The sequence below is a fragment of the Acipenser ruthenus genome, chromosome 4 (assembly GCF_902713425.1).
Source record: "Acipenser ruthenus chromosome 4, fAciRut3.2 maternal haplotype, whole genome shotgun sequence".
In the NCBI taxonomy this organism is placed as follows: Eukaryota; Metazoa; Chordata; class Actinopteri; order Acipenseriformes; family Acipenseridae; genus Acipenser; species Acipenser ruthenus.
Genome location: NC_081192.1, coordinates 3,184,669 through 3,210,364, shown reverse-complemented (window position 1 = coordinate 3,210,364; position 25,696 = coordinate 3,184,669). Strand labels below are relative to the sequence as shown.

The following is a 25,696-nucleotide window of genomic DNA, read 5'->3' as shown; positions in this document are numbered from 1 at the left end:
GAAAGTAAAACACATACTAACATACCTACTCAGCTTCTATTTCAGTCTCTTGGATCGCAAATGCCATGAAGCCCCCACTGCACTGTCCTCATGTTCTGTACTGTCCCCTGACCGGTACTTAGTGTTCTGTGTCAAAAATCCCCCCCATTAAAGAGGACCAGTACCTCAAAGGAGTAGGTGGCCAGCTGGGTTCCAGTCTGAGCTTCACTGCCGTACACCTCAATCTCATCAACTTCATCCAAGAGAGCCGTCTTCCCAGCTGAAACACAAACGACTGAAGCTGAGAAGGGTGTGAACAATGCAGGCATCGTCTATGTGTGTGCACTCCATGAGTATACACATGGCTGAATGTGCTTGCTTTTACAGCAACTTCCTTTTGCTCTTTATAACACTCACTAGAAAACATTTGCCATAAAACCTACATACTGAAGTATTACGAGACTTGCATTAATAATGCTATACCTTTAAACTGCTCACCTAGTGGGACACACACCTGAGCTGAATCAGCAGTACAAGGACAAGCAAGAAAGGTAAGAAATTATTAATATACAGTTTCAGTTTCAATAAGTGAAATTCAAGACCCACTCACCAGACCAGTTAGTCGAATCAACTCGTTTTTTTTTACTTGGAGGTTCCTCCTGAAAAACAAAGGTTTGTCAGTGCACTCTGCCAAGGATTTATACAATTCAATACAGGGGTCAGTGTCTTGAAAACAGGTCACAAACAGCATTCACAATAAGTGGAGTAACTTTTTGTAACAAATGCCCATGCAGTGTCATCGCATCCATGCAAGTGGATCCCAAGATATACAGCCTTCAATATCTGAGTCAGTTTCGTTACCACAGAATGCACTGCATATGCTCTTCACCCAGGGTGTTTATCCACTGGGCGAGAGGGAATAATCATTTTGTAACTCCCTTGGATTTATTTCTTGAGCATAATTGTATAAAATAAGCCTTTGTCCTCAAACTGTTTTATTTAGAAAAGTGTGAATATGGAAAGGGGTAATCAGGGAACCCTTAGTCCAATGAAATGTGAAAAGCTTTAAGAGAGTGACAGATGCTCCCGCCTCACCTGCCTCTCCTTCTCCTTGCCCTCCTCTATGGGAGTCTCCTGTAGCTTCTCTGTGTATTTGAGGAGCAGGGAGTTACCAAGACGGGAGCCCAGGAACAAATAACCAGACTCCATGGGCGTCATCTGTAATAAAGGACATGCAGACCAATGCACTTGAAAAATGAACAGAAATCAGACAGTGTATATACTATGCTTTAAATGTATCTGCCAATATATAGCCAAAACCAAAAGCAATAATTAGCCAGACAGTCAGCTGTTCTCATTTAACTAAGATCAAAATCATTACCAAACTATAACAATATATATTTCTATACAGTAATTTTCCTACACAACTGTTACAGTGGTGACAATGCAAGCAGAATTGACACCTTTGCACCAACAGCTGCAGCTGGTCATTTAGATATTTCTCCCAATGAATCCTGTCTAATTTGTGACTATTCAATAACAAGAAAAGATACATACTTATGTAAAAAAAATCCATAGTTGCCCCCAATGCATGAGGTTTTTCATTTCAGAATATCCTTGGATCACTATGCAGTAGCTTGTCCTAGGCTGTCAGGCAACATGAACTGTCCCAACCCATGTAACAGAAAGAACGAGGAACAGCACACTTTCTCTCCTCAGACTCAGGGATTGACGTTACCAACGCCTCCCTCTAAAATGGTGGGGAGACTCTTCTGTGCAGAGCAGTGCAGCAGTCAGCCAATGGCCTGTATCTGCAGAGACGCACTGCAACCCCAAACAAGGGATCCATTTGGGCAGTTTTCCAGCACACACACACTGGCTTTTTGACAACACAAGGAGTGCTGAACAATCTCAACACAAAAACACACAAACACACACTTACACAAGTTGTCAGGACACTGGCGGCCGCTTTGTCAAAGTGAAACGCCCGCACACTTCTCATCCCATCAGTGATAAGGGTCAGCACGTAACTGAGTATAAGAAGAAGAAGAAAAGTAAATAAAGTAGTTACATAGATATTGGTTTCATAATCTCTCTTAATATAGCTCCGCCAGAATAAAAAAAAAAAAAAACAATGCTTACATTTCTCCACCTTTCAGGGAAATCACCATCTTGTCAGAGGCAATGAAAGTAGCCTGGGAACAGTCCAGGGTGATCTTAACTTCTTCCTGCACACCTGATCAATGAGAACACCTTGGATTAGATTCAGTAAAAAACATCAAGCTCTCGAAACATTTCAGACGCAGCAATACACAGTACTTGTCAGATGGGATCATGGTAAACAGGCTCGGCCACTCACAATGCTACCTTTGATAAATCATGCTCACCAACACATCAATTCAACACAAAAATTTGAAGTGAAGTGTCGTTAATTTAAAAAAAAAAAAAAAGGTTCCTGTTAAAGAGAGATGGTAATGGTCCAGATTATTGGTTCTTACGGAGTGGGAACGCTGTTGTTCCAGTGGTCTGGCTGTTGAGCGACACACCATAGGGAGGGACACTCTGGTTAAGGTACAGCAGGGAGTTCACAGCAAAGACAACAACACCACCTGGGATATAGAAGCAAAGATATATTTTCACTTTTGTTTGCAGTGTGCAGTTTAAATTTGAATAAAGTTATAATTTTACTGCTTGTTTTGTCAGATTCTCAAATTGTAAACATGCAGTATTATACGCAGAACGTGTATCACTGATCACTATCACAGGTTTGGCTAAGCCTGAGTGAAGGCCACACTTGCCTATAGGTTTGGGCACAGCCATGACTTGAGTGCAATCGAAGGGCAGGTTGCTGAGTGACCAGATGACCGGGTGCACTTTCTGCATGATGTTCAAGGAGATGGCCACAATGCAGCAGGTGTCTTGCCGAACTGCCACACGTCTGCAAAGAAGACGGAAACGTCCTCAATAATCAAAGAGAGGTAGAACACACTGCAACACTGAGCTAGTAACATGCTAGCATTACTTCAGACAAAAATACTGAGTTAGTAACATGCTAGCATTACTTCAGACAAAAATACTGAGCTAGTAACATGCTAGCATTACTTCAGACAAAAATACTGAGCTAGTAACATGCTAGCATTACTTCAGACAAAAATACTGAGCTAGTAACATGCTAGCATTACTTCAGACAAAAATACTGAGTTAGTAACATGATAGCATTACTTCAGACAAAAACACTGAGCTAGTAACATGCTAGTATTACTTCAGACAAAAACACTGAGCTAGTAACATGATAGCATTACTTCAGACAAAAATACTGAGCTAGTAACATGCTAGTATTACTTCAGACAAAAACACTGAGCTAGTAACATGATAGCATTACTTCAGACAAAAACACTGAGCTAGTAACATGATGGTATTACTTCAGACAAAAATACTGAGCTAGTAATATCTCTAACACCTCAAACTGCAAAGGTTGTAGTGTTTTTATTATCTGAAGTCTGGAATGGACTGCCTGACTCATTCATAACAACCTTAACTACCAAGGCTGCAGACTTGTATACAGGTGTAGAAACATAATATACTAAAAGGGTTTGGTGACAGCCAGGACATAAGCTAAACATCTTAGGGGACACATACTAGGCCAACGTAAAAATAAACTAGAATATTTTTGTATTAAGGACTCGTTCCATATTTATAACTCCACTTTTATTTTACACAGATTCTAGTAATGTAGACCAACAACAAGACAGTCTAACAAATAAACACACATACAGATATAAACAGACACATGGGTAACTAGATATAGATAGTATGTCCCTCTGAAGAGATCTTAACAATCCAGAACAAATATTATTACATGAAAAAAAAAAGAAGTGCTGACCCTGGCCATGTCTGGTTAGGCTCATACAGAATGAGCAGGGTGGGCTCATAGTACCCGTGCAGAAACTTCATGTCAGCAATGTTGAGCAGCTTCTCATCCAGCTCTCGCACATCAATAATATAACTGGGAAGGAAATTAGACTTCTGCCTGTAGGGGGAGGAAGAAGAAATAAATATATAAATAAAGAAAGAAAGAGATGTAACTGGTTACTGCACCTTTATCAATTCACGCTGTATTTAAGTCTTTGAAAAGAGTGGCAGAGATTTTTCACACCATTTGTGCTGAACTGAAAGAAAACATACCCTTCCCCCACAACCCCCTCTTGTTCATCAGTTAAGGTGTCCTTTCGGAAAGGCAGCACCACCAGTCGAGTTCCATAGATCAGCATCACAGCACAGCGGTTCTCTGGGTCAACACGAACAATGGGGATATGGACATTCTGTACAAAACCGTCCTGTCAAAATAGAAGCAAGTTAAAAAAGGTACAAAGCTGACATTGCGCTTTGGGTGAGACTCGATGAGGTCCTAGTTTGGGATTCAAAACCATCATTTCCAGTTCTTACTGCTATGCCACATTTCTCTATCTGCTTGTTAGCGTGGTCTGAAATGCAGTTCAGTTTCTACAAAATAATGGCATAAAACAGTTTCGACCACTCTTACCCTTAACTCTGGTTCTTCAAAGTAATGGAGAGAAAGCGTCTTAAGATCATGTGTCCCAGAGTCATACTCCACCACCGAGAGCTGGCAGACAAAGAAAGTGTGAGGGTCAGTGCACTGTAACTGCAGTGCAAGCACGAGCAGATTCCAAACGTACTTTTTTTTATATATAGTGTCAGTTATTGATGCAACAGTGATTATATCAACATTTTGTTTGCGTACTGTGATGCATTTCTGAGATAAATGTTGCTCATTTTTAAGGGATAATGTTTGTTTTTTTTCTTTGTAACACCAGCACCCATTATTTTTTTGTAGTTAAACCCAGAAACATTTTTTATTGCAATAAATAAAGTTGTTTTTTACGAGCTGAGACTACGTAAAAAAATGTAAAATAGAAAATCAAGAAGCGATTGTACCTTTGCGTCCTGGAAGCTGAGCAGCAGGGCATCTCGATTGGACGCCCCCAGCTGCACACTCGCCATTGACATGACATTGCCAAACAGAGAGAAGGCTGCCACCTGTTCCAGCTTCTCCTTACGGATCTTCACCTCTGGGCAACAAAGGAGGAGTATGTGCTTTTTTAATGCAGCTCAAATACATTACAAGGAAAGCTCCTCAGACTTTCATTCACCTGATACAGAAAGCTCTAATTTTGTATTCACAGTCCTAGATAGGGTTGTATTAACATGCTTATTTTACTTAGGATTTTTGTCCATCAACAACACTATTATTCCATTCTATTCCAAAAAGTAATTGTAAAATATTTTCATACTAATAGACAATCTTGCTAAACATTAAATCAGTTTAATTATGTATAAACACAGTATATTCATATTGAACTTGATATGATAGCGCCTATACAGTATGTACTGACACATACCTGATGACTTTTCTCCTTTGGATGCGTTCTGTAACAGAAACAGACATAAATGGCAAATCCAAATGCAAGAATTTGCAATATGTAAAAGGCTTTTGTTGTAAAAGACAGAACTTTAGCTTTGATTTCAGCTATGGAGCACATTGATACAATACAGCAACTGCACAAGATAGACACAAACTTTCCCAGGAAAGTTTGAAGGGGCATATCATGGAACCCATTCTTTTTTTCAGAATAGCTAGAGTGGTTCAAGTGACTTCTACCCTCAGAATACGATGGCTCTATATGGATAATGGGAGGATTTCAGTCCTCAAAGCTGTCAATCCAGAATATTACTCTAGAGCAGTAAAACACTACATATAAAAAAAACAAAAAACAAGCAACTAAAAAACAAAGAATGCTTTTTGCTCAAGAAGTGTGCCACAGTTCCACCCAATACCACACACACAGCAGGCACTATACTGTGCTTTTAACATGAATAGAAAAACCAAAAACCATTTCTCAGCAAGATGCATCTGATCCACTCACCTCCACATCATGGATTATCCTGTAAACGTAGAGCTGGGACGTTCCAGCGACCACCAGGTTGTTCTCCTGGCTAGAGATAAAGTTGCAGTACACAGAGAACTCGACCGCAGTCGGAGGGTGAGCCTGTCTGTAGACTGCATACATCCTGGCTGAGTATTCAGAACCCACACAGCTCCTGGGGAGATAAGAATGCTGCAGGCGCTGTTCCTTATTTCAGTGCATTAAAATGGAATAGAATGTAACAGCACTCCATGAACTAGGCACGGAGATCAAACAACAATGGCTTAACAACTATGCAGGTTGCAGGTATTTTAACCTCACGGTTATCGAGATATCGCAGGTAAAGTCAAGCATTATTATTTTTTTTCATATCTGTCTTTCGCATGCCAGATAATGGGTGGGGGTGAGAGAACATCAGGTATAGGACTGGAGGCTTTACTAAATGTTCTCTACATAGGTGTTATTAACACAGTAAGTATATGTTCAGTTGTCTGGAGAAGGGATGGTTGAAATATTGAATTGACAAAAATAATTAGAGTAGAAAGGACACATTATTATTATTTGTTTATTTAGCAGATGCCTTTATCCAAGGCGACTTGCAGAGACTAGGGTGTGTGAACTATGCATCAGCTGCAGAGTCACTTACAATTACGTCTCACCCGAAAGACTGAGCACAAGGAGGTTAAGTGACTTGCTCAGGGTCACACAATGAGTCAGTGGCTGAGTTGGGATTTGAACTGGGGACCTCCTGGTTACAAGCCCTTTTCTTTAACCACTGGACCACACAGCCTCCTATATGATGATGAAAATGTCTTCAGAGTTAAAGAGAAAGACTTACGACTTCGATCACTTTTGGTGGTTTCAATTTTGCCAGGGCAACAGAATGCCTTGACACCAGAAACCGATGATCAGCAGAGCCCGAGCGTCATACTAAACTGTATCGTACACAAATACTACTCGCCGTTAACATACAAACAGTGGGTTCGTTAAATCTGAAGGTACAGGAACGACACTAAAATACTGATTTTCTTAAAAGAGAATTATTATACAAATTCACATTGTATTTGTATACTGAACTTCTATTAAAACTTATAACAGGGTATTGCATGTATCTAATCTCCTCAAGTATTTCCACAGTGTATTTCTCTATCTGATAATAGGTGACATACAGTGATTAACAACAATACAATGCGGGAGATGATGCATACATACACACACACCAGCAATAACAGTGAGTATTCTATCACGTTTTTGTTATTTTTTTATGAATACATATTTCAAGCCTTTATTTAGTAATGTGTGTATGGTAACGAACACATATTAACATATACAAGCATGCATTCATGTTACAAGGTACTTATGAAGTGTGAAAACATGAAATATACTCTATAACCCCGGCAAAATCGAAAAGCCTGCATACTGCATCGTCGTCGTAGGAACAGAGAAGGACTGGGCTATTTCATTCAACCTACCTTTGCTTACAAATTCTGATTTGCCCTCCTGTTACACACTTCTTCCACTTTGTTCAGCTAACACCATGATCTAATTTCCCCTTTATGTTTCTAGTCATAAACCAGTTGCGTTACTCTTGTCTTTCATTCCTCTCGAGCCCCACCATGCAGCGCTACCTATGGCAGAGCGTAAACACATTCCGGCAGGGAAACACGGGAAGCATAGCAGAAGGTTCCGACTCCGCGGAAACAAAGCTTCCTACTTCCTACTGTTCAGAGAGATACAGGCCAAAACATATTTTGAGTGGTTTGTTGGATATTGGTTTTGTATTCGAAACAAATTCACTGGGTGTTGTAACTGAAACAATATTTAATGTAGGTATTACCGTGTTTGTCTATAGTAAAACTTCACCCTGCTATTATTTGTACGGTATTATAATTGAACTACCAAGAAACAACTGAGAGCTAGCCCCCCCGCCCCCGCCGTATGTATTCTTTGGCCATTTAATGGTGTTACACTTACCGGTACTTTATTTCTATCACAATACGTGTATTAAGGGAAGATCTGCAATGTGTGAAATGTACACGCAGGTAAAGGCAGGCTGAATACAGAAAGAATGCCCAGCAGGTGACAAAAGAGATTTCAAAAGCTGTCAGCATGAAAAATGTGTAACAGGCTTACGGTATTTACTTTCCAAACCACCGCTGAACCACAATTTAGTTAATCGGAGTAAAGGAAAGAGCACGAATACAATTGCCAACGTGTGCTGTAGCTATCCAATTCAGTTGAGAATACATTGCTAAAACACTTAGTCGATGTAATTCAGACTGAAAAGGTGTATCAGCCATTACCCTGGTTGAGTCACGTGAACACACACATTATTATGTATACTTCCGACTGGCAACAATTAAACTCAGCTGATGTTCTACAATTGTTATGTGTTGCTATTAACTACATTGGTAAATACATAGTCCAAACATTAATTACAACAATATTGTGATGTTCGTTTTAATTATCGTAAACCCTTTTGCATAATTACATCTTTGGTTTTAACACACAGATTCGAGTCCTAACACAAGCACTGCTTCACACAAAGGTGTAAAAGCACCTGTTCTTGAAGCAGGGATGCTGTAGTCGTCTTGCATTTCTCCCAAGCTGCACCCTGTCGAAGGCAGTTGTAACATCCCTGACATGAAAATTGAAGGTTTTAAAAATCCATCCTTCACCTAATTATTCTAAATCAGTGTTAACAATCCCGTTGTTATAACCCCTTTGTTGACATTGTTATCTCTGTGCCACCTTTTCCTCTGTTGAAGGATGTTTGGGTCTTTGCTTACACTTTATGCTTCAGTTTGCAATATGCTGATATTTCGAAGACATCCCTACGGAATAACAGTTGCTGCGTCTGCACAGGACACAATCACTTCCTGCTGCTGTGCTGTGACTTTGTTTCACTTGTATTAATGGCTGCACCCAGGGTAGGTCAGATTCACAACTCCTCTCATTACAGTACTGGAACTCATAATGAGAACAGGACACACAATCAGCTTGCAGAGTCCACAACACAGCTTTATTAGCAGACTGGCAAATTAAAGAGAATCAGTAAGTATACAGTCAAGTATAGATCAACAGTCTATAATACACACAGACTGCATGGAACAGGCAGCAATAGGCATATACAGTCTTATTCCCAGCAACTGAGCAAGATAGAGCTCCCCTAGCTGGGAGTTACTTACATAACACCGGGAAGAGAAACCTTCCCAATGGACAGGACAATGGGGTGACCATCCATGGTTATTATGGAATCAGGCCATATGATTTGTCACACAGGACGTTATTAGAGAAGAAACCGTTGCATTTTCTTACAGGGTTAAACAATACTTTGGGTGGAAAAAACATCTGCATATTCCTAATTAAAAGTATTAAAAAAAAAAAACAAGCAAAGAACCAAAAGATAGTTGACACAAAAACAGCAGGACCAGCAATAATGCTGCTGATGCTAGCAGAGGCAAATAAATGGATTTTAAAACTTTGATTTTTTAAAACCTTTTGCTAAATTGCATTGCCTTTTACATTTTACACAGTTCTGTGCATGGGTAACATTTTGATTTAATTTTGCTGTTGGTTCATTAAATGGGGAATTTTACATACTGCTACAATACGTACCTGATTTAAAAGTATGTACTGTATTACAGTCCACGTGTCATCTCTTTCAACAAGTGATATTTTCAGAATCAGTATAATTCCGAATTAAAATATAATACTGTACCAACAAAACCAACTATAGTACTTCTAAATGGAAGCCTACTTATTTTAAAACACAGTCCTTTCAGCTATGTATTTTAGATAATTGTATCTTTTTTGTGTTCCCTGACAAGGGTAGGAACGGGCCAAAATCAAATAATCAGATATGCATCACATTCTTTTAACCATCGCTGAAGTCTAAATTTCACAGGGTCGGATATGTGAGTGCTGACTGCATACATACACACAGTGTACAGACAGATAGATACTGTAGATATATATATTTTTATGGATACAGTGGCAGCAGTGTGGAGTAGTGGTTAGGGCTCTGGACTCTTGACCAGAGGATTGTGGGTTCAATCCCAGATGGGGAACACTGCTGCTGTACCCTTGAGCAAGGTACTTTACCTAGATTGCTCTAGTAAAAACCCAACTGTATAAATGGGTAATTGTATGTAAAAATAATGTGTAAATAATAATGTAATTGTATGTAAAGATAATGCGATATCTTGTAACAATTGTAAGTCGCCCTGGATAAGGGCGTCTGCTAAGAAATAAACAATAATAATACATATATAGATTTTTTTGTAGTAGTAGTAGTTCTGTTTTTAACCAAATATTCAATTGATACTGTAAAAATGCTCCCTCAAAAAGTACCCCTGAAGGCTGCGGTTCTTGAAGAAGTTGGTTAAGTTTTCCTTAAGGGCTTACTGCGATAGTTCATTGATGGGTGGAAGGGAAGTCCCTGCTGCTCTATTCAAACCAGTTTCCCCCTCCTTAAAACAGAGGTGCTCTGGTCTGCCAGACAGACGGTAACAATCCACTGCAGGATATTCGGACAGTGTACATGGTGCCATGCCGAAGACAAATCCAAGCATATATAACGACAACATATGGAACTACACAACAGCACAGTATGTGTTCAACATGTGTCATTTTTGGTAAGACAGTATATGCTGTATACAATCATAGATATAAACAAACAGGTTATTTAATACAACATACTGGGCTCTTAATTGAACGCTATATGTACTGCCAGTGGATTCCTAAGCCTCAATCATGCAAGACTGTGGTTAGATATCCTGAAGCTCTATTTGGCATAGAAGTATCAAAATGCTGCCTGTCTGATTATAATCAGTGCTTAGAAGCTTCTTACCACTTTAAGCTGAAGTAAACGGGAACTGTAGAAGTGGAATACGGTTAGACATTATTTTAGTAATTGATTTCAGAATCTGTTGTTTTTTTCATTTGATTAAAAAAAAAAAGAAAAATGTAAAAGAAAAATCTAATTTTGATCCCATGATCTTCATGCTCCAAAACTACAGTGGTTTTAGCCATAAACCTTTTGGCAGGTAATAAGGTACTCGGGATAGGCCTGGGTGTCATTGAAGATCACAAATATGCTTGGCGAGTCTGTGCTGTCCACCACACTGTGGTATCGCAGAGGGATGCGGGAGTTTTCTTTCAGTGGTGCCGTCTTCATTTCGTGTTTCCCTTTGGTGTATTCCCCAGTCAGCACCTTCACCACAAACACATACTTGTATCCTTCTTCACTGGGTGGGGAGTACTGGTCCTGCACAGACAAGGCTGATTCCACAGCAAAGTAGACTCCTTGTCCATACACTGTGGCTGGAAAGAAAAACAAAAATATAAGATAATTCAAGAAAACATGTTAAATAGAGCATTTAGTGAACATTAGCCACTAAATGTGACAAAGACCAAGATACATAATTTCTGGTAGTTCAACAAACAATCTTTAAAAAAAAAGCACTTTTAAATATTTGTTCATGACAAAATTGGTACCTTTACATCAAACGTCTGTAAAAATTGTATATAACTCATTTTAAAATATATTCATTGATTGAAAACCATTACACAGTAACTAAGCTGCATTATAAAGTAAATAGCCAGAAAAAGAGGTAATTATTTCCAACATTTGTTGAAGAAGAATGTTTTCGCAACACAACAGATGATGGTCAAGACAATGGAGTTGGATTTTCGTTTGAGAAAAGCACTCGTAGCAAACTACAACAAAAGAAACGGCTACAGAACAGTATCAAAGAAATATGGAATACCAAAATCCACAATCAGAGCAATAATCAAGAAGTACCACAGAATAAATTCAACTGAAACGCTTGAAAGAAGTGGACATCTAAAGAAAACTACACGTACAGCAAAGGACTTAAAGACAGAGGCACCAGGCACAATAGTGCACAAAGACACTAGTGCTGTAACGAAGGGTACACTTTAACCTTCGAAGGTTCAAACCTTCAATGGTACTCATTTGCATCATTTTACTTGTTTATATTTGATTGAAAATCCTATTATTTTACAGGCAATCCATATAAATGGAATACAACATTCACATGTAGTTTAAAAATACATCATATAGAACAGTAATCATGTTTTTATAATTTAAATAAAAAATAAAAATGCACGTTGTTTATTTACATGTAATTGATGCTGCTTGTAAGAACATAAGAAAGTTTACAAACGAGAGGAGGCCATTCGGCTCATCTTGCTCGTTTGGTTGTTAGTAGCTTATTGATCCCAGAATCTCATCAAGCAGCTTCTTGAAGGATCCCAGGGTGTTCGCTTCAACAACATTACTGGGGAGTTGGTTCCAGACCCTCACAATTCTCTGTGTAAAAAAGTGCCTCCTATTTTCTGTTCTGAATGCCCCTTTATCTAATCTCCATTTATGACCCCTGGTCCTTTTTTCTTTTTTCAAGTCAAAGAAGTCCCCCGGGTTGACAATGTCTAAACCTTTTAGGATTTTGAATGTTTGAATCAGATCGCCGCTTAGTCTTCTTTGTTCAAGACTGAATAGATTCAATTCTTTTAGCCTGTCTGCATACGACATGCCTTTTAAACCCGGGATAATTCTGGTTGCTCTTCTTTGCACTCTTTCTAGAGCAGCAATATCCTTTTTGTAACGAGGTGACCAGAACTGAACACAATATTCTAGGTGAGGTCTTACTAATGCATTGTAGAGTTTTAACATTACTTCCCTTGATTTCAAATTCAACACTTCTCACAATATATCCAAGCATCTTGTTAGCCTTTTTTATAGCTTCCCCACATTGTCTAGATGATGACATTTCTGAGTCAACATAAACTCCTAGCTCTTTTTCATAGTTCCCTTCTTCAATTTCACTATCTCCCATATGATATTTATAATGCACATTTTTATTGCCCGCATGCAATACTTTACACTTTTCTCTATTAAATTTCATTTGCCATGTGTCTGCCCAATTTTGAATGCTGTCTAGATCATTTTGAATGACCTTTGCTGCTTCAACAGTGTCTGCCACTCCTATTTTTGTGTCGTCTGCAAATTTAACGAGTTTGCTTACTATATCAGAGTCTAAATCATTAATGTAGATTAGGAATAGCAGAGGCCCTAATACTGATCCGTGGTACACCACTGGTTACCTCACTCCATTTTAAGGTTTCTCCTCTAATCAGTACTTTCTGTTTTCTACCTGTTAACCACTCCCTAATCCATGTGCATGCATTTCCTTGAATCCCTACTGCGTTCAGTTTGAGAATTAATGTGATATATACAGTAAGCTTGCATTGCAGCAGCACCAACTGCAGAGGACTGAGGCAAGACAAAGCTTTATTTAACAGTCACCGCTCCAAGCAGGTTATCAGCCACATTTTACTACTACTAAAAAATATTAATAATACTACTACCAATTATTATTATTATTAATATTAATATTAATATTAATAATAATAATAATAATAATAATATGAACTGGCGCTTGTCAAGTGACCCTGGAGATTGGATATGCCTCCATGATACGAGTCGCTTGCACAGTTTGCATTCTACTTTTTTTTGGTCGTCTGGGCATTTAACAAAAAAATCCCGAACAGCAGAGGGGTTGAGAGACATTTCTTTCAATACAGCTTACACTATACAACACTTTGCTGTCGAGATGGTGAATCATCAACCAAAAGGTTTGCCTGTAGATAACATGAGCTTGGGGGGGGGGGGGGGGGGGGGAAGGTGCTCAGTTTTCATAATTAATTATTGGTGTTAGCGTATATTTTGTATGTTTCAAACATATTCTACCATAGCACTTCTCTTGCACTGTCTTGTACACAAGGTATTAAGTACATATTTTATAACTGCGATAGGTACCCCCCAGTGCTTTGGATACTATACCCTGCTCCATCTAAGGGAGCAGTGCCATATAGAGTTGCTACGATTAGTGATTTGATAGTAGATTTTAACACAACAACTTTTGTTTGTGTAATATGCATTATACAAAATCAAAAGATCCAACTTTTGCATGCGCGTGACAGTTAATGTGATTTATAGTATTCACACATTGTCAAACGGTTTCTGTTAACAGAGAAAAAAAAAAAAAAGCAGTGCGTGAATGCCACCTGACAAACCTTTGAAGGTTTAAAACTACCTTCAAATTCCTGGCTAGCGAACGAACCTTCGAACCATCGAACACAGCCCTAAAAAGGACTGTATAAAGGCATGTGAATTATGCTATAAGAGTAGGGTGCCAATACTTTCCACACACACACACACACACACACACAGACAAAAGTATTTGGGCAGTTTAAAAAAAAAAGAAGAGAGAAAAGCCACAAAGAAAGCGATTTCTTAATTTCTAATTTTAACAAATACTTTTGTCTGCGACTATATATATATCAAGTTTATATTGGAGTGTCTTGCCATGTGAGACAAACACCCTTCTGTGTAGTTTTCTTTATGACATGTACCATTCTTTCCACAAAAGCTCCTGTTGAAGCCATGTAAACAGATCTCTCTCATGCCAGTTTCACTGGTGCCGTGGTACAGAGTCCTTTCCACGTCAGCCTGGGTACAAGTCTGCAGCATACTGGCTTTCTTCAGTTTGTACTGATTGTACAACAGGCTGTTCACCATCTTCTCAACCTACAATTAAATAAAACCTCATCAGTGCTTAAGTAATTAAGATAAGGTCATTTAAGAAAACATATATGACTTAGCGAACATGTCCACAGTCTTAACACATGAACAGCAACACATCTTGGTGCTTGCTTGTCCTTATTTCAGAGGGAATATTGTTTCATTATAATGGACCAGGAGTTGCACCTACCAGTGGCTATTGTGACAGCTGGAATGTAAAAGTTCAGACAAAATGTGGAACACAATGAGTAATTACTAGATCAAGTGCAGATAAACTGGTGTTTAAACCCAAAGCAATGAAAGTTTAAACTAAGCAAATTCAGACAACCATTATCAGCCAGCCCAGTTAATACAATATGAAATAAAAACTACAACTGAAAATCACCATAATGCATACCTTGATGATGCGTATTTTATTATGGAACTCATTGATAGAACCATAGAATGCTTGAACCACATCCCGGAACTCATCTGTTGCCTCATTCACTCTAGTTATCTCAGGCATGCTGGACAGAGCCGTAAAATCCTCTATTTCTGTAAAGGAAACAAGAAAGAATAGAGGGGAATTATTTAAAATAATAATAATAATAATAATAATAATAATGATAAGTATTTTACGAACATCTTAGGAACTATTTAAGCAAGATTAACATTCAGTATATTTTTAAAACACAAGCTTAGTTTTATGAATATGGACACTTGTGGGAAGAGAAAATAATATATTTAGTATGAGAGTTTCACATCCATGCAATACTGCAACTCTTTGACCTTGATACAGGGCAGAGTGCCATAGGTCTGTATTTATACTAGGACTGCTGTTACCACACCTTTTAACACAGTAGGTCAAGGTGTCTTTACACACAAACACTGACCCCCTCACACAAGGAATGTTAGTCCTGTAGACTGATATTTGGATTATCCATATATTTCCAACACCTCAGAGTCCTTATACTTCACAGACTTTACAAACGAGCTGCTCATATGTTCAGAAACCAAAACAATTCCACAGAGATGTGTTTAAAACTGAAATGAATCAAACAGAGGTTGTTCCTAAACATGCACAGCACTCTGACTTAACACAGTGAACTGCAAACGCAGCCACAGCAGTCGTTCTGTAATTCATTAAAGATACACACCTGTTACATCACTGTAAATGTCCATGTTGCTCAGCTGCTTCCTCGCAATTGGCAGCGACTTCCCTGAGGCAATGTTATACTCCTCCATCTTCTCAAAGCTGATGGTGCACGGCTGCTTATCAAACACAATGTCGATCTTCTTCTGTTTCTGTTTAAAGGCGTGCTCTATATAAATAGTGGCTTTGGGAGGATAGGGGATGGCATTTGACTGCTCCTTGTACCAAACCCACTGGACACTTCGCAAAATATCAGGGTCTGGCACCGTGGCAGAAATGTGGTTGACAAGCTTGTTCATATCGAGGACTGCCTCTGAAACATACTCCTTGAACCCCTGCACTGTGGCTGTGGTTCCCTGAATGGTGATGTCTACTGCATGCTTCCTCTGGATCAGGTCCACGCAACTTCTGTGGTGCTCAGATAAATTCTTTAGGCACTTGCTCTCAATTTTCTCCTTGCACTGTTTCAGCTCAGTCTTCTTCCCTAAGGCGATATCTACCCTGATAAGATCCATGTCGTAGCCTGCATACACCAAAATCTGGGCTGTGTGGGCAGCCTTGATGGTATCCTGAATGGAAAGCCCAATGGCTTGATCCAGCTCTGAAGTGCCAGAGGTCCTGCCCTGCCCTGCTGTCCTCCGGGAGAGCTCCAGAACTTTCTGCAGTTCATCCTCCTTGTCCACTGGGTCGCTGTTGTTCTCCATTGAGAACTGGATGGCCAAGGAAAGCTGGGCATCCTCCTCAAGGACGCCATCCACTTGTGAGGACTCCATGGAAAGCTGCTTCACATAGTTCAGTTCTGGATTTCCCCCCACAGCCCCTTCACTTTCTCCTTCTGTTGTTATCCCCGGGGTCTCCTCCATTTCTGCCAGGGTGTCTTTGTTGTCCAAAGAGCTGAGAGGCAGCAGCTGGTCAGTGTAGAGGTCTTCATCCATGCTGATCCCAGCAGCCGCTGTACCGGGAGCACTGGTTGCTGTATCTGGAAGTTCATGATCATCCTTTCTGATAACTGAGATAAGCTTCTTGGCCTCCTCCAAAAGAACTGCAAACAACAATATTGTAGTTCTTAAAGCAGTGTCATCACTGGTCCACCTTTTCTACTGCTGAAGACCGTTTGCTTGTATAATAGCCCCTACAGTCCTAATATATAATATATATCATTAATTAATTAATGATATACACACAGGACTCATTGTATATACTTAACTCACAAGTTTATGTCCACATTTGTGGACCCAGGGGCCAAAGCAGTTATATTTCAATTTGGAGTACATTTCAAAAGAAAAAATAAATTATATTATATTGTGTATATACGTATTTTAAAGCATTAGTAAGCACTCATAAATATACCGATTTACACTACAATATCTCAATTCTTGTGCAGTCTGTTCAACATAACCTAGGGCCAACATGGTAAGGTGCGCTAGGAGCCTTATGAACGAGCAAGTCTGCGACAAGCATTCAGAGGGTGCTGCAGCCACAACAGGCAACAGTCGATACAGATTTGTTCATATTTATTGTTTTGTGAATTCAAAACGAATAAAATCATTTAAACGAAGAAATTCAGAATTGCAATTAACGTTTTTAAATTAAGTGAAGACATTCAACTGCTGTTGTATGCAACACAAGTTCTCCACTGGACTGCACCTAACCACATTTGCCACACACTGTATGCAGTTAATGTTATCAATTTAAGTGAAATTTCATTTTAAACATAAAATAATGATTGTGTGCATCGTCAGTAACCAGTTGCAGCCTGCACTCGTAACTCTGAATGGGCAGACAATATTATGCACTTCTTAGTTCAAAACTGGAGTGAATCTTAAAAGCTGTGCATCAATGCTGCTGTAGCAATGATCCACCTGACCAGCGACTGACTTTGCATCTAGTTGGAAATGCACCTGTCTCAGGATTGTTGAGGTCACGGGCTTGTTCATCAGCGTTTGTCAAGGAATCTGTGTCTGCAGAGGGGTGTCTTTCAAAGCTCGGTGGTGGTGCGAACTTCTTTGCATCCTCAAATATATTCTGATGAAAAAACAAGTACATTAATATTATTTTGCAGGACTGGAGCAATTATGCCCTAACCGTTTCATCACAGTTTGGTAAGCTGTCATCGAGATGTACTGTATGTCACACTCTGAAAGACTTAATAAAACACTGGAAGCCATGCACATTAAATTTGTTCTGCATCTGCCCCTGCTCTTAACAGTGGCAGGCAATTTGGTTGAGCAAAGGATTAAAATCAATATGCTCTAGGAGATTATTCACAACACATTTATACTACACAGTATGTATAGTATGAGTGTGACTTTTGTTTTGCAAGTCTTGACTATAGGTTCAATGAACAATGAATCTTAAAAGGGAGACAATACAATTCTCAACCAAGGTAAAAACCTTTATTTTTTGTTAGCTTCTTTACAGAACATGTAAACACAGTGAAGGGTAGCTGTTCTCCATCTGTATCCCACACATTCACTAGATCCTCCCAGGCCCTACCTCTGACTGCAGCGGTACCCAGTGCACTCTCTCCAGGCTGATGACGACCTCGAATTTGGTCTGGATCTGGTTCAGGATGCTGGTCCCCTGCTCCTCCACAAGGAAGCGTGCTACCCCGGGGCGCTGCAGGGTTATGGTTCTGGTGTGAACTGAGGCCACCACATTGCGGAGCAGCTCATCCACAGCCTGGCAGGCGTTGGCTTGCCCGTGTAGCTGTTAAAAAAAAAAAAATTCTATATAAACTCATCACCAATTTATAGACAACAAAAATAATTAGAAATCTAATAACATGTACCTCTTTCCATGTGACAAAGTGTCAGTTAGATCACATGATCAGACCTAGATAGCATCTTTCATTTCAGCTAAAACATTTCATAGTTCAGATGTAAAGATGGCTTAGGGTGGGTTTACACTTGGCAATTATTACTAGCAATTACTGTTGGCAAATTGCCTAGTGTAACACAGAAAGCAAGTTTGATTGCACTCTTGGAGAAGTTCTGACCCTGGAGCAATATTGGCAGCAATGTTTCTACATGTGACATTATTTTACTTGTCATTCCAAGATGGCAGTGCCCAAAGAGAAGAGAAGAGGAGTTTGGAAGAGGAGGCTTTATCATTGATTTTTTTAAAGTAAAGTTTGTCTTTGGGACTGATTATTTTAAAAAAGGCAAGAAGGAAATATTATATTCTGAACGTGCATTAAAATTCAACACAGCAGCTAGTTATATGGTTTGTTATTGTGGTTTTTCCAAATTATGATTGATAAAGACATTGTAATGTTATTGCAAACATTACATGGAAAAGAAAAATAATACTTTAACTAAAACTTAGCTGATGAATTATTTTGCTAACTGGACATTTCCTTGTTGAGGTAATTTATAACCCGATTAAAGCAAGGGAAAAAAAAAAAACAACGCTGCAATATTCCAATAATATAATTATTTTTATATTCCTTTGGAAGTTTAAAAAAAAAAAAAAAAACATAGATCAGAAGATTTTATGTCACACTTAGGGCAAATGTTATGTTGTACTGACTTATACTAATGCCTAATGTACTCTGAAACAGCAGTACACCACACAGATAAAATACCCATCTGAGATTGGGGAGCTACAAAGGGTTTTATCATTTGCCTATGTTATCAATTTGAAATGCAACTCCACTATATGTAACATGAAACCATATATTTAATACATTATCTAAATACCCAATAGAAATGTATCTTATTTGACAGTGCCATGCTGAATTGCCATCAAGTTGCTAGCAATTATTGTTAGCAGTAATTGCTAGCAATAATTGCCTAGTGTAATCACACAATACATTCAATATATACTCAGCCCTTACAGTAGATCTTATCTTCAGCCTAACCTCCCACCCTTTGTAACTTTTCATACTAGACCTTGAAGACACATACTCTCAATCCTGTGATGTCATCTCCATCTAATGGGAATATGGTGACCTGGTTCATGTCTGCCAGAAGCATGTGGCAGTGAGTCTGCAGATATCTCAGCATACCAGGCTCCATAGTGATCACAGACTCCTGCTCAACGGGGTTGCTAAGAAAAAACTCGATCTTGCTCCGGGTTTCCTCCTCCTGCCCTCTTAAGGTCACTACATTAATCTCATCTCCTCGGTCCGTCACCTTGGCAGAGCAAAGACTCAAAGAAGACAAGAACTTGGGCCATTCGTCTGAGAAGAGCATGCATTCATACTCTGCGGCAATGGGCATGGTGAAGTCGCAAACCAAGGACTTGACCAGGCTTGAGGCCTGCTTAACCATGTCGAGGGTGAGTGCAATGACGGTGACTGTGCAATCTGACGCAGTGTAGGTGGCCAACATCCCTTCCTGTTCCAGGCTCTTCCGCAGGCTCTCTTGCACTTCTGACCGAGAAAGAAACGTGGCCTTTTGAGTGCTAAAGGGCAGGTGAGCCTGGGCAATGCCGCTTAACACTTCCAGGATGTGTTTTTTCAGCTGTTCAGACGTAAGTTGGTTGGGGCCGCTTATCTGAACCCCATTACCCACAATCTGGATGCCAAAGTCCTGGTGACCCTGCTGGAGCTCTTGCAGTAGGTGACTGCACTGCAGCAGATTGAGTTTCACTGGATCATCGAGCAAGATATTGCTGGAGTAAAGCTTGGGGCTGTCAGGGTACATCTCCCTGGTACTGTCAGTGAGTTCCTCCCTAGTAGTGTCGCACCTAAGAGTGTCTGTGCACAGATCTCCTGTGCTGTCAGCATGACCTGTGCTGTCCGCGTGACCTGCGCTGTCCCCGTGACCCTCCTCTGTACCATTTGGAGTGCTGGGAGATGGTGGATATTTTCCAGGCAGAAGGAAGTCGAAATAGGGCTGGAGTGACAAATTACTCCCATCCAGCTTATGGGACCGCTGAAGAATACGGTCCACAGCTGTAATAAATGCAGAGCAGAAATACGTAACTACGAATTCTTTTTATGGCGCATAGCTAGAAAATGAAAAGGTTCAACAATAGACACAACGCTCCTATGTGGAATCTTACCTTCCCAGTCTTCAAAGGTAACCCTGGCCATGCCGTCCGCTACCATGGTAACGTCCTTCACCTCTTCTCCTCCTCCGCGCTTGTTTTCAAAGTAGAGTGTCAGCATGTCCTCGGTGGTGGTAGAGCGCAGGTCTTCCACAATGACAGAATCGGTCCTCTCAATCTGCTCAGCTTCAATCCTGGCTCCATCAAGAAGACGCCTCCTTACCTTGTCCGCCAACCTCCTGAACTCTGTGATTCACAACACCACCAAAACATAAATACATTATTAAAACGGGGTGTGGATAGCTGGCACCACACTTACCGACTAGACTGCGGACCACACCATTAATCCTTAACTCATTTCATTTCTGTAGACCTGTACACAGGCAGACCATTGTATTACTCATAGTGCTAAGTCCACTTAGTGGAGCTACTTAGTGCTGAAAGAGTTACACTACAGTCCTGTATCCTTGTATTACTAGCCAGATTAAGGGTGTAGATAGCAACTGTACAACCAATGGAAAACCTTTTTTTTTTGTATTTTATACCAAAAAAAAAAAAAAACACCTCCACACTAGAAATGATTTTTTTTTTTTCTTTGTGAACAAAAACAATGCATATCCAGCAGCAAAATGCAAGGGGCACTGCGTCCCTACATTTCAGAATCCCAGTTATAGTGCATGTACTCCAAATGCTCTCTGACAGGGATGGTTCATGAGCTCAGGCATACCTTGTTCTGAAAGGGGCTTGTGAAAGTGCACGAGAACCTCATCTCTTCTTGGGCTGGGGTACATTAGGTATCCCGTGCTGTCTAGCTTTGTGACGTTTTCCACAAAGACCTCCACCATTTCCTTGGCTGTGCTGGCGTTCATCCCACGAAGCAGCACCTTCCTAGGGTCCTTTGGGGTTGGCTTCCGAACGGTAAGCTTAGCATTGTGTAGCATGTGTGTCCCTTTGGACAGCACTCTCTTAGCAACTGTTGAGAGACAAGGGTTATACAAAATAGAATTGACATGTTTCTTTATATCGGGGGGGGGGGGGGGGGGGGGGGGGGGGGGGACAATGTCTTTTTGTATTTATTTATTTTTAACTTAAACAAAATAAAAATTGTAATTGTAGTTTGCACAATTATTTTACCTCAGATTTTTTGTCCTCAATTTGAAAATGTCCAATTATTTTTCAGCGATTCTCCACACAGCTCAGGAGAACTCCTTCAGACAGCTTGCTCTTTTACACCCAGGAACTCGAGAGCGGATGTCAGAAAGCTACCGACCTCTAGAGCACACTAGGCACCTGACCAGCAGGGTCTGCTGTTGCATGATGAGGAGAAACACTCCCTGCCGGTTTCGCCTCACTAACCCACGGGAGCGCCAGAGCCAATGCAACTCTCCCTTCGGAATCCCTGGCAAAGACCAGCGACTTTGCACAGCAGGTCACGAACCTGCGCTCCCCTGACTGTATGAATCACCTTCCACACCACGCGGCTGTGTTTTTACCAGGTCAGCCACTCGTATACCCCAATACAATACTACGCCAATTTGACTAATATAGCATCCTTCATGTATAGTCATCCCAGGTCCTGTTGTTTTCTAATTCCTGGTAGATCTGTCTTACCTTCAGCATCCTCAAAGATCAGAACGGCGCAGCTGCCTTGCCTGCGGAGCGAGGCAAGGGCGCCCCCACCTGACCGCCGCTTGTTTTCGAAAAACAACCCCAGAAATTCATCCTCAACTTCATTAGGGATCCCAGACACCTCCACTGTCCTGCCTTCTAAACTGTTTTCTGACATCCTAGAGTGAGAAACATTTTAAAACAATGATCCACATTTTCAGATTTTCTGAAAGCATACAAAGTAGGAGGGAGGAAGGCAGTTCGAGAGCAGTGTACATTTCTTGATCAAAACATTATGAAACTTCATGAGCTTGAAATATTCACATACTTTCATGCAACAGTACTACAGCCACCAGAGATGTCATTATTTTTACAGTTTGTGATATTTTACTTTTAATTGAGAAAAGGAGCGCGCTGTTTACTGTGTGCTTCCTGTATCAGGTGGTAATTTTGGATGACCCCTTAGCTAAGAACCAGATTAACAGCACAGAAGCCTCCTGTTAGGTTCAGTAGCCCAATAGCTGCAAATGAGGAGTGTGAGAGTCTCAATACGGTTAATGCTAGTTCCCATCAGAGGAAAGGACCTATGGGAGGGACGAGGGTGGCCCTTCCCCGAAGACAGACTGTTCTTTGAACAGAAAAACATTGTGAAGAAAATCTCGCTCCCCGTTCAGTTCACGCCTGCAGTAATTTTAAATCTGATGATGACTGAACTTTGTGATGTGTGGTTTCTACAGCAGTTGTTAACCAACCACATTCTGCATGCAACTTTTAAAATGTTTAAGATCCTTTCCTTTTTGTGTAGTTTGATTCCAGTAGGAGTAGACGCGAAATTCTAGTGCTGTCGGAAGTTGTTAACCCCCCATTACCATGGTAATCTATTTTTTGTGTTTTCTATCAGTTTGTAGTTTTTAAAAACGCACCTAATTGAGGTTTTGGTAGTTTCAAATTCACAGTGCTCCACTTTGAAAAACTTCTGAACTTTTGAAAAAACGAAAGTGCCCGTTGAAATCTGGTACGTTATGCTGTTTTTCATCTTTTTAAATTTAGTGTATCATATTTTTCCACCATTAAGAAAACAGTATGCAAAGATTTATCATATGCAATGCATTGGGTCTTGTCATTTGTTTTTACTTATGCAACTTTGCAGTGGACTTCTCATTTCATCTGGTTCGTCATGAAGTGTTTTTTTTCTTTTTAGAGAAAACTGATTGTCTGTTTCCAGTTTAAGTTTGCAAAATATATATATATATGTATAATTAACTTAACATTTGTTTTGTGTTTTTACTACAAACCTTATGGAGGAGGACGCTAAATCAGAAGATTTTAACTAATCTCGGTGTAGAAATAAAATGTAGTTACTGCACTGTGAAAAGAAAACGTAACAATATATAAACTCCAGCAGATTATTAAATTTATCAACTTTTCCAACAGTGTTTGTAAATCATGGATGAAAAAACTTCATAAACTAAAGTTAACAGGTACATTTTTCTTACTACTGATAATAATGGAACTAATAACTATTTTATTTATAAATATTTATTAATCGAGAGCAGTGTCCATTACTGCTTATAAAGACCCTGAAAATAAACGTGTATTATGTCATTGCAATCACTCAGGGGAAACAATGTCTTGTAATCTGCCCAAACATCAATATTTTTCAACATAACTTTCAGAAAGTATTGTAACGTCCGTCGGGTCATAGAATAACACGTTTTTATTCATGTATCTCTAAGCAGAATACATTTTATAAACAGAGTACTTTATAATGTCCCCCAGAGTGTTCTGAAAAAAGGACACCATTTGCAAGATGCTACTGTAAAAAATGAATTTTTGTGAAATTTTATAGGAAGATTCAACTACAGCCAAAAAATGCCTGGTCCTGGGGGAGCATCCCACTGAAAAATGCTTGGTCCTGAAAGGGTTAAATAAGCCATGTACCACTTATGCACAGCTGCAAAACACTCACTAGAATTTACATGGGTCGCATTTTGGCATGCGTACCACTTTCTAACATTACACCTGTAGGAAAAGGAGCAAATTAATAGTGACTGACATACTGTGGGTTAATGTGTTTGACTTTGAACTCGTCTGAGTGAAGTCAAGGAAGTGTTTGGTTTTGGCGGAGTACAACGAAAAACGGAGGCTAATGTATAAAATAGTCTACAGTACAGAAAGGATGAACAAAGTAATAAAAATGCACACTGTGTGTGTGTGTGTGTGTGTGTGTGTGTGTGTGTGTGTGTGTGTACGCAGGAACACATCCAGACGCTGCGCACCTACAGTGTTCCTGTTGTCAAATTGCTCACAATGTGACGTATATCTCTCTTAGCACGGTTTAAAAAGTGAATAATAAAGCAATTCACCATATTAGAAATCCAACACAAGCATACGTTTAAGTTCACAGTTTCAAAAACCTACCTTTTTACATATACAATATGTGTGTGTGTGTATATATATATATATATATATATATATATATATATATATATATATAGTCTGCTAAATAAACAGATAATATATTTCACGGGGTACAACACTCAACATCCTGTCATTGTAATAGCCAGAATCGAAAGTGAAAGAGTACTTGCACACGACACAGCGATACAGTTCAGGCTACAGTAAAATGAACAGGTATTTTATTTTTTTACAGTTGAAGCAGATATACGTCAACATGCTGCTTACCTCAATTCATCGGCGAAAATTGTGTTTGTGTTCCGAGTTGAACGCGGAAATGTTTCTGTATGACCGTACTTCCTGGTTCAAATGAGTGCTGTCTAACCTGTCAACACCGCCTTAAAACTCTAGCAATGCACAAGAGCAGATAGATAGCTCCAGAACGAAGGCTCCCACAGCGTGGGTCACTCCCACGGCGTGGGTCACTCCCACAGCGTGGGTCACTCCCACGGCGTGGCTCACGCAGGGTAGTGCTGCGTGCGCAACTCCCAATTTACCACGTGACCCTAATACCACACCACCAACGTTTAGGGTTGGGTTATTGTTGTGTGTATTTAACTTATTATTATTATTATTATTATTTATTTCTTAGCAGACGCCCTTATCCAGGGCGACTTACAATTGTTACAAGATATTTTTACATACAATTACCCATTTATACAGTTGGGTTTTTACTGGAGCAATCTAGGTAAAGTACCTTGCTCAAGGGTACAACAGCAGTGTCCCCCACTAGGGATTGAACCCACAACCTTCCGGTCAAGAGTCCAGAGCCCTAACCACTACTCCACACTGCTGCCAACTTACGGCCAACACCCCAAGAAACTTTAGCATTATTGTTATGAAATAAACTTCGATTTAGTACTTAAATGGTGATCGGGCAGTAGCATATAATAATGACGTCATTTACGAGTTGCGCACGCAGCACTACCCCGTGGGAGCTACGCTGTGGGAGCCTTTGTTCTACTGCAA

At 39.9% G+C, this 25,696-nt stretch overlaps 2 protein-coding genes across 3 annotated transcripts in view; both read right to left on the bottom strand.

Moving 5' to 3' along the window:
• LOC117400484 (cleavage and polyadenylation specificity factor subunit 1) overlaps positions 1–7,655 on the bottom strand; it is a 29,000-nt gene extending 21,345 nt beyond the window's left edge. The window contains exons 1-14 of one of the 2 annotated variants that reach the window (XM_059021316.1): positions 7,397–7,655; positions 5,925–6,116; positions 5,400–5,427; positions 4,936–5,069; positions 4,523–4,603; positions 4,165–4,316; positions 3,863–4,009; positions 2,778–2,917; positions 2,478–2,588; positions 2,122–2,215; positions 1,922–2,009; positions 1,075–1,197; positions 590–638; positions 165–259 (exon numbers count right to left, since the gene is read on the bottom strand). In XM_059021316.1, coding sequence (XP_058877299.1) covers positions 165–259; positions 590–638; positions 1,075–1,197; positions 1,922–2,009; positions 2,122–2,215; positions 2,478–2,588; positions 2,778–2,917; positions 3,863–4,009; positions 4,165–4,316; positions 4,523–4,603; positions 4,936–5,069; positions 5,400–5,427; positions 5,925–6,068 — 1,386 coding nt within the window. In that variant the 5' untranslated portion in view covers positions 6,069–6,116; positions 7,397–7,655. The remainder of the gene's footprint in view (positions 1–164; positions 260–589; positions 639–1,074; positions 1,198–1,921; positions 2,010–2,121; positions 2,216–2,477; positions 2,589–2,777; positions 2,918–3,862; positions 4,010–4,164; positions 4,317–4,522; positions 4,604–4,935; positions 5,070–5,399; positions 5,428–5,924; positions 6,117–7,396) is intronic. The other variant, XM_059021318.1, reaches the window with a different exon arrangement.
• A 1,264-nt stretch (positions 7,656–8,919) lies between these two features.
• Positions 8,920–25,145, bottom strand: LOC117399481 (protein mono-ADP-ribosyltransferase PARP10-like). Its single transcript, XM_033998693.3, has 11 exons — positions 24,956–25,145; positions 22,274–22,449; positions 21,390–21,635; positions 20,678–20,908; positions 19,576–20,567; positions 18,164–18,376; positions 17,569–17,692; positions 15,672–16,709; positions 14,933–15,069; positions 14,367–14,541; positions 8,920–11,249 (listed from the first exon to the last, which is right to left on the bottom strand). Exons 2-11 carry the CDS (start codon positions 22,446–22,448, stop codon positions 10,951–10,953), a joined length of 3,630 nt encoding a protein of 1,209 aa, XP_033854584.3. The 5' UTR covers position 22,449; positions 24,956–25,145; the 3' UTR covers positions 8,920–10,950.
• Positions 25,146–25,696: the final 551 nt, after the last annotated feature.